General features: G+C 45.2%; 1 protein-coding gene across 3 annotated transcripts in view; it reads left to right on the top strand.

Moving 5' to 3' along the window:
• Positions 1-925: 925 nt before the first annotated feature.
• Positions 926-9,600, top strand: part of PTCH1 (patched 1) — a 98,148-nt gene continuing 89,473 nt past the window's right edge. For 2 of the 3 annotated variants that reach the window (XM_058168371.1, XM_058168370.1), the window contains exons 1-2: positions 926-1,900; positions 3,322-3,514. In XM_058168371.1, the coding sequence (XP_058024354.1) occupies positions 1,511-1,900; positions 3,322-3,514 (583 nt within the window). In that variant the 5' untranslated portion in view covers positions 926-1,510. Of the gene's footprint in view, positions 1,901-3,321; positions 3,515-9,600 lie in introns of those variants that run through there. The other variant, XM_058168373.1, reaches the window with a different exon arrangement.

Raw genomic sequence — 9,600 nt, 5'->3', positions numbered from 1 at the left:
CGAATTAGCAAAATTAAATTGTTAGAACATGAAACGTTAATTAAGCGCACACAATGATCTGTGAGAAACTTCGTAGCGGGTTTTTTTTTTTAAGTCCAACGTTTTGAACGCACAAAAACAGGGCTGGTGGAGCATTTTCTTTAAAGCTCTTAGCGGCAGTAGTGTTGGCGTGTAAGCGAGTAACTCGGGCTATTCCAGTTTTTAAATTCACTGTTTCAAGTATTAAGGATTTGTTTGTGGTCTTTTTCTTAACACGGCTGGTTGTTCTTGTAGGAACGCAGGCTTTTCTTTGATTTAAAAAAAAAAAGGAGGGGGGGAGACCGCAGGATCCACCACCCTGTCGTTATTTGTGCAGCCCTGGGAATTCAGCTTGGACCTCCCAGGAATCGTGGCTGCTTGAGGCCAAGGCGCCTCCAAAAGGACTTTCTTGAAAGGCTCCGGATATCATTTAGTCTCTTCTTTCGTGCGCCTCCCCCAAACCAATTCATGAAAGAAAGAAAGAAAAAACTGTATTTTAACAGATCGCTCCGTGAAGTAATCCTGATGTGTTCTTTGTAAAAACGTCTCCCTTTTAAAAACAGCAGCAACGTCCTTTCCTTCTTAAAACCCAAAGCAAACCTTTCTTGAAAAGAACCGAGGGGGTAGGGAGAAAAGAGAAGCATTCCTTAATGGAAGTATTGCATGGAAAGAGGGCTGGATCTCTTTAAGGCTCCCCTGAAGTTGGAGATGCACACACACAAGGGTAGCCTGCCTGGGTGGTCTCTCTACTTTGGTGAGCTGTTGCTAAGCAGCTAATAATAGTCATGTTTGCTGAGTAATTTCTGCCCTCTTTGAGCCAATCGCAGCCCAGAAACCGAAGCCATCTGACAGCCCCAGGGGCGGGATTTCAGCTCTTTTTCCCTTTCTCTCCCCTCTCCCTTTCACCCCTCCTCCTCCTCTTTATCCAAATGGAGAGAGTTCCTTTTTTCTCCCCCTTCTTCATCTCATCTATTGAAGCAAGGGAACTGCTGCTGGCTGCTGCTGCCGCTGCTGCACACAGCAGAGGAAGAAAGAGAGCGCGACGCACGCATCTAGGAGAGAAAGAGCGGGGGGAAAGCAGCCGGGAGGGCTCTTAGAGACAGCTCTGCGCCCAGACAGAATGGTACAGCGCACCGAGACAGAGCAGCAGCAACAGAAGCAACGGCGGCGGCGGCTCTTGTGAGATCAAGGCTTTCGTCAGGCTTCGCTGGTGTGGCGAGAAAGAGAGCTCGGGCAGAGTCCGGCTTGGTTTCCAGCAGCCGAGCGGCGAGGAGCTTGGAGAGCAACTCGAGCCGCAGGCGAAGCGGTCCGGGGAAGGAAGGCGAGCGCGCTGAGATTGCCTGGCTCCGCTCACCCGCGCACCCTGGATGTGGGAAGCAGCAGCGGCGAAGACCTCCGGATCCTCGCGAAATGTTGCAATGGAAGGCTCGGAGTCTGACTCGCCGGGAGCAGCTACAGCGGCAGCAGCGGCAGCAGCGGCAGCCAACGCCGTATGAAGCGGTCTGTCAGCAGCAGCAGCGAATCTCCGCCAACCCAGCCTTTCCCCGGTCCCTCTGGATCGTCCCGCAGCAGCAGCAGCACGCTGGGGGAAACCTCAGAAGACCCAGCCTTTGGGTCGCCAAAACAACAGCAGCAGCCGCAGCGGCGGCGGCTGTGTGGCGGCAACATGGCCTCAGCTGTTAATGCCTCGGAGCCGGAGAGCAGCGGCGACTGTGGTGCTGGTGGTGGCGGCGGCTGCAGAGTGCCAGATCGGCTGGGGAGAAGCGGCAGTAGAAGGCGGAGAAGGATAGTGGAGAACAGACGCGCCGCGCCGCCCGATCTGGAATATCTGCAGCGGCCGAGCTACTGCGATGCAGGGTTCGCCTTGGAGCAGATAGCAAAGGTGCTTTGTCGAGATTTCTCTTTTTTCTCTCTTCCAAATCTCATTTTCTCTTAAACGGCGGGAAGAATCGCCAATAAAATGCTGAAAAGTGTGTGGGGGGGGGGGTTCTTGATTCCCGAAAGGTAGAAAGGCAGCCCTTCGTCCCTCCTACCTTGTACTGTGCTCGGTTTTCCAGCGTGTTGGTGGGTTTGCAAATCATCTAATCGTGTTTCCCCGGGAAGTGTGTGTGTGGATGTATGAATGGGACTTTCCTCTCTGTTCTTCATGAACGAGGCACTCTTCTGACTATCCCAAGAAAACTTTCAAAGGACTTTGATTTTCTATCCAACCCCTGGAAAAAAAGAGTTTTGCCCAAGAGAAAGAATTCTAACGTTTTCCAAACCAGCGCTGCTCCCCCCCCTTGCCCCCCTTCTGCTCCTGTTATCCGGTTTAAGTGTAGAAGTGTTAATTCCCTCCAAGAAGGCTCTCTTTTTTTCAGTGAACGTCGCGTTTCTTTTTTAGCGGTAGAGGAGAGAGTGGAGAGGGGAGAGAGTGAAAATTGTAAGCAAATTGCTAACTTCCACCTTTCTCGTCCCCCACCCACCCCCGTTCAGTACTCGAAGGCGATAACAGGTTTGGCAGCGCCTTCACTTCTCAGGACAGGAAGAACAGCAGCAACAAAAAGCAAAGGCAGCAGTAGTATGTTGGGTGAAAAGATGGGTTTGTTGGTTGATTTAAATATAAAGAAAGCACCCGTGTGGCTGGTCCCTTCCATTCCCCAATATCGTGGCAATTTATCGACGGCTGTTCGGTTTCCAAAGTCGAGATCATCCCAACGACGCCCAAATGGCAATTGTAGACTGTAATTCTTAAATTTAGGAGGTTGCCAGCGCGGTCGGTAACCACGTGGGGCCAGGCACGAAGCAGGAGCCTAAGGAAGCAAGGCGGGGAAGGGGATGAGAAGATTTGCAGGGAAGCGGCCTTCAGCTCTTCCAGAAAGGTGGGGGGGTAGGGAAGGGAGAGCCTTCTTCCTCCTCTTCTCTACTCCATCCCAGGATTGTTTGACAGGTCGGTTTATATTCCGGTGTTGGGGCGACCGTTCCGGTGCTGTAGCGCTATCCCAGCTTGAATTGAAGGGTCCCAGAAGTGGTGGTGTGTTGAGAAGGAGCGGATCGGGCGGTCGGAGGATCCCCCTCCTTGCAAGCCGGAGGGTAGGCGGATGTGGGAGGCGGCGGGGCGTCTGCCACGCTTTGCAGGTTGGCCGGCCTGCTCGGCTGCCCCGGTGTGTCCCGTTCCTGCCACGAACTGCCCGGTCGGGACCCATCTCGAACCGCTTTCTTGCCGGCACATAGTGCTTTTCTTTGGGGGCCGGTTCGCCGGACGGCCTGGGCTTTGGGTTCTTTCCCGATCTTAATTTCTCCCCCTTTTCCTTGCTTTTCTAGGGGAGAGCTACTGGAAGAAAAGCGCCGCTGTGGCTGAGAGCGAAATTTCAGAGACTGCTATTTAAGCTGGGCTGTTACATTCAAAAAAACTGCGGGAAATTTTTAGTGGTTGGCCTTTTGATCTTCGGGGCTTTTGCGGTGGGATTAAGAGCGGCCAATCTGGAGACCAATGTGGAGGAACTCTGGGTAGAAGGTAAGGATGGATCCCTCGCCTGGCTTCTCCCCCTCCCCCTCCCAAATGACAGCAGGGGTGGCTGAGGGAACCTTTCTTTCTCTCAGGGGCAGAGCCTGGTGGTTGGTTTATTGCTGTTGGCTGAAGGCCAGATGGACGCTATCATAATCCCTTTCTGGAAGTGATACCTTGTGAGATGGTCTGGAGATGGAAGGGAGGGCGGCTGCTTGGGTGGTGGGGAAGAAGAAAAGGGGGGGATCCTTTGGACCCTGCAGATCCCCTCCCCCTTCTCCTGACCTCTTTCCCTGATTCTGCTTGTGTGTCCAAAGGAGCTGGTGCCTCTCTTCCCATGAAAGGAAAGTCTCTTGAAAGCGGCTCACCTCTTCCGCCATTTTGTGTGTGTGTGTGTGTGTGGGAGTGAGTGAGTGAGTGAGTGTGTAGGGGTGTATGTGCGTGCGTGTGTCCTGTTAGCAGCAGCCGCCGCCGCAGGAACAGGCTGAACGTGATCTGCACAGCTCTCAGTAGGGCTGTGCTTGTGTGTGGTCCTGTTTTTTTGGACAGCTTTCAGCTTTGAGGGGAAAAAACATTTGTTTCGAGGTAAAAAAAAATGGAAAAGTGAAGCACAGACTGGACACATGTTGGAATGTTTGCAAAGCAGATTCCTGGTCTCCCTCAGTTCAAGTGGGAGGCTGGTTTAACTGGAAGCAGGGATGGCTGCTTTTTTTATATTTTCACTGTTGATCTGTTTTTTAAGATAGTAAATTCTTTTTTTAATTCTCTGGGAGAAGTATTGACCAATCTGTTAATAGTCATTTCTTAAAAAAATGATCTGACTCTTTAGGTTGGGTGCCTAACTATAGGTTGGGTTTATCCCCTGAAGGTTTTGCTAGTAACATTCATTAAAGGGGCCTCACAACTCCAAAGTCACAGTGCATTGCACAAAATAGTCATTTGGGGAGGAGGGGCTCTACTTCACAGAAAAGGACTACAGAGACTTACAGTGCCGTAATATATTTATTTAGAAGTAGATCCAAGTGGGTTAAATGGGACTTAATCCAAAGAAAATGGATAGCAGTAAAATGTTTTAAAGTTGCAGTGCAATTTTCCTACAATGCAGGCACGGGTTAGAGTTATAATGGTCCAAAGTCTTCCCCACTTGTCCATTATCTCAGCCCATTCATGTCCAGACAATATCGGTATTTTCCCTTTGCTGTAAGTTGTCATGAGTGAAACAGCTTAAGTGTAGTTTTTCCTCTTAAGCTGACATGATCTCATTACAGCTTCAAAGTGTGTAAATTCTGCAATGCTTTCTTGCCTATCACCTTGGAGGCAGTCAGGTGATTTTTTTTTAGCTGGGGTGTATTGAGGGGCTCAATGAGCATGTCCTCTTTGCTGGTCAGTAAAGTAGTCCATTTCTCTCCCAGTGCTTGTATTGTGGGTTAGCAGTTTCTCACCTGAGTTTACCACCTTGTCCCTATTTCTCTCCAGAACACCAGAGAAAAGAGCAGATCCCCAATATTTTATATTGGGAAGAAGAGGAGGCATTTATGCCACTCCACTTTAAGGGTAGCATGCAATGACCCACACTTTTATGTGAGAAGAGGGACATCGCTTTCACAATATTTTGAAAAGCAGCTGTGGGGATGTTTACCTTTAATGCAACAGGCCTGTTTTTCCTTAGTATGAAAAATCAGTGGGAGATGCTGAACCAGGTTTTCTCCTCCATCCCTTTTAAGCAGCCCTTTATATTTCCTTGGTTTAATCACTTTACCACCACTCTGCTATGAGAGAAGTGGTGGCTTAGCAAGTAGTTATTTTCAAGGATCCCTTTTTACATCGCTTGGCCTTCATGCTGGTTGTGGCTACTTGTGCCCTACCATTTTCTCATACTTTGCTTTTCTTCGTATAATTTTAAACTTGAGAGAGATCCAAATGGAATAAGAGGGAAAGTAGGGCAAGCAGAGTGGTCTGAATAAGACCAGGCTAAGTCCTGAAGTCATATCCCTCTCCCTGTTTCTGCTGCAGGGCCCCAATTGGTAGTCATTTCCTCTGCTTCTGAAGATGTGTTAAAAGGGCATGGCAGCATAGCCAGAAGGAAAACCAATCAGTCTGCCTGTAATAACTGGCATAGTCTGTTGGGAATTGCCTAGCCAAGCAGGGGGGAGGACTCAAGTGGGGAATTAGCCTTGAATCATTAGGCTGCTGTAAGAGATCCAGGAATGCCTCTCCACCTCCCTCCCCACCCCTCCCCCCAATAAGCTCCATGGACCCTTATCCATCTGTTCCCAAGGTAAGGCAAGCAGTCTGGGGAAATTCCTGCATTATAGGCAGAATACAATAAAGTAGCTACTTTGAATTCTACACATGTGGATCTGCTTGTACCCTCACAAGTCAGGAGGATAGCATTCAGCAGTGACTCAGAACACTGAGGCAAGTTAAAGACTGCCGAAGTTTACACCAGGCTTGTTGTATAGCAACTCAGTAGCTAACACTTTAACATGGTAATGACGTGATGGACGTTTTCTGCTGCCAAAGATTTGGCTCCAGAGAACTGCCATCCTGACTTGCTCTATAGGCCAAGATGTGGCAGTGGAGCAACTGGAAAGATATGGATTTATTAACCATATCTAACTCTTCATTTCATTGCTGCCAGAGTTGGTACAGAATTAGGTCAAGCTGAGAGCAGTCACAACTAACTTCTTACTAACTGAATCCATTTGTCTATGGAGATCCTCAGTCATCCAGATCATGGTTGTCCCAAAGGTGCTTTTTTCAAGAGGCAACTGGACTTTCTGGTTTTTCTTTGAAGAAAAGCTGAAGAAGCTTCTTGGATGAGAAGCAAAACTTCTTCAAAGAAAAACCAGGAAGTCCAGTTGCCTCTTGAAAAAAACACCTTTGGGACGACTGAATCCATTGGAAATTCAAAATTTCATGAAAAAATGTCCCAATACTTTTCCCTTTATTGTATCAACTCCCCCCCCCCACCAAAAAAAAACCCATTTTAACACCAATGTTGTCTTAGTTGAGGGGGTCTCCAAACTTGGCAACTTTAAGACGTGGACTTCAACTCCCAGAATTCCTCAGCTTGCTTTACTTGTCTGAGGAACTCTGGGAGATGAAGTCCACAAGTTTTAAACTTGCCGTGTTTGATGACCCCGTCTTAGTTGGTCTTTGGCCATCTGGCCATTAAAGAAACGTATATGGTGTGTTGATGTTAACTAGCTTTTATTAAAATGATGAAACAATTCATTCTGCAAATGAACCTGGTTTTCATAATGATGGTTAAAGAAAAGAGTAAGGATGTTTGACCAGCTGGATGGAGAGGAGGATGGTAGACAAAGTATTGTGACTAGCTAACCATGTTGGGCACAGTCATGTAGGAAATTGGGAAATAATAATGAAATTATTAGATTAGTATGTTCTGAAGTTTAATGACTTCTTTTTAGAAAGAAGAATTAAGTGTTAGATCTATGGTTGACTGGAAACTGTGAAATACCATTCTAGTCTGGAAGATGATTGGAGACTACCCTTTCTAGCTCCAATTTATGTATTTACTTACTTATGCAAACTATTTGCAAACAATTCAAATAATGAATGTCCAAATCCACGAAGATTAGTTCAAAGTTAAACAATATATGCCAGATTAATGTTCTTGGCCAAATGCCTGGGGGAGAATTCTTTAATTTCTTGTGAAAGGCTAACAAGGTTGGGGTCATCTGCATCTCCAGAGGGATGATGTTCCAGAGGGTTGTCACTGTAACAGTGGAGGTACGATTCCTGGGTCCAACAACGTGATATTCTATAATGGAAATGACTTGCTAGGTTTGATGGAGACTTCCCTTGATTGCCATATAATCAGAAGCTTGATTGCTAGTTGATCAACAGAGTCATCCTAGAGAGATCTTTGCATAGACATTATCCATAACCACTCTGGTAAACCTCATGTAGACTTAAACCTTAGAAGTCTTTGACCTTGAATCTCTTTTTGAAGCATTTGGAGGCCACAACTGTTACAAATTGATGGCACTGCTACAACTGATTTGTGCCATATTAAGTTACAGGACAGATACAGGCATATTATACTTACAGGGCAATTCTGCCCCCCACTTGACACCCCAATTGTGATATTTATGTTTAATAATTTATAATTATTGGGTTTATAAATGTGTAATGAAGCAACCACATTTGAGCTCGGGTGGAATTTTACAGGGTAACAAGGCAGAAGTCATGCTACTGGGGAATACTGGAAATTGAAGTTCATAAATTTTAAAATTGCCAAGATTGGATACTCCTGGTCTAAATTAATGATTATTTCAATTAGTATGTTAATTTGCAGGACTATAAAAGGTAAATTCATGGCCATTAGGAAAGAATCAAAAATAAAACTGTCAGCATCAGAATCTCATTATATAAATCTGTGATAAGGCTTAACTTGTTAAAATATTCTGGTCGTCACAGCTCAAAAAATGCATTGATTCCCAGAAAAGCAACCAAAAATGATCCGGAAACAGGAACATCTCTTTAACATTTGAAACCAGTATGAAATTTTTTGTCACAAGATGAAATGATGGGATTTATTTTTTTTAAGCAGTTACACAAATCATTGAGAATAAACAAATTAAGCAAGCTGGTCCTCACTTAATGACCACTGTTTCAACAACTGTTTGAACCTTTGATAGTCCTGAATGAATAACATGAGCGGTCATCAAAGTTCTAGCCATCAAAATAATCCTATGATCCTATGATTGTCATCCAGACACTTGGTTTTAACTTGAATTTCCAACTGTAACAGCATCCCAAGGTCATTTGATTCTAATTTGCAACTTTTCCTGTTGGCTTCCCACAAGCAAAGTGAATGGGGAAGTCAGCAGGAATTCAAAAGTTACTGTCAGATGAGGTCCTGGTTTAACAGGTGGCAGTGATTCACTTAATGATGATAACCAGGGTTTGCCAGAATTGCCATTGCTAAACTGGGCAGTCATGTGACATCAGCTTTATGGCTGCGTCTCTTAGTGACAGAAATTTCTATCCTAGTTACTGTTGTTAAGAGAGGGCTACTGGTGTCCTTTTTTGAGGTTTAACGGTAGTGTGTGTATTTGAATAGAACTCATGTAAAGTATCACTTTTTGAAAAAGGCGGTGGGGGACGGGACTGAATGCTGATTTAGATAGAGTATTGGTGTGATCTAGCATATTTGTTCACAAATTCTTCTGATTGATAAGATTGGGTAGAGTTGGCACTGATGTTTCTTATTTGAAATTCTTCAGTGGACTTTGTACAGCCAATTCATTGAGTTCTTAATTTACTGTAGGTTAATAGTTATTGATCAAGTGTTAAAATTCTGTTTCTGGCAATTTGAATTGTGGTTCTGAATTCATCTGCATATTCATATATCTAGCTGATAGCACCCAGCTTACATGAATGGCACTGAATCTGCTCCTATCCTTCTGACAAATCCTGATAATCTGGCTCTGTCAGCTGGTTTAGGGCCTTAATAGGGGAATATGGTGCTGGAGGTAATTGATAGATTAAGAGAAAAATCCCCCCTCTTCTCCCTGTACATTCTGCTCCCTCCCTCCCACCTAATATTTTAACTATAATTTTACTTTTGATTGTAATTCTATTTTTATTGTTTTTAGAAATATTTATGTCTCATGCTTTTAAAGCTTTGAATGTTATAAACTGCTCAGAATCACCCTGAGATGAGATGGGCAACAAATAAAATTGATAGGCAGGCAGGCTGGCAGGCTGGATGGATTTAGGTCTGAAATCATGACTTGGCTGATTAATCTTCATCCAAGACTGATGGTTCCATCTTGTGCCGCCAGTTTTTCCTGAAAGTTCAGTGTCCATTTCTTTTTGACAGAATGGATAGTTTATCTTTTTATATTATAACAGGAAAGAGAAAAATACTGAGCAACAAACACTGAGGAGGCAAATGATAAAAGTTGCTCTTCCTGATACAATCCAAGCACCTCCCTCCTTTATATGTGGTTGTGACATCACAGGCACGTATGAAGGAGTGACGCTTGCATTGCAATTGTGTTTCCAACATTTTGACAAAAGCAGTGAATCCTGCCAGTTTCTCTCTCTAGTAAATTGCTTGG

Source organism: Ahaetulla prasina, chromosome 2 (assembly GCF_028640845.1).
Source record: "Ahaetulla prasina isolate Xishuangbanna chromosome 2, ASM2864084v1, whole genome shotgun sequence".
NCBI classification, from domain to species: Eukaryota; Metazoa; Chordata; class Lepidosauria; order Squamata; family Colubridae; genus Ahaetulla; species Ahaetulla prasina.
This window is presented reverse-complemented; position numbering and strand designations above follow the sequence as displayed.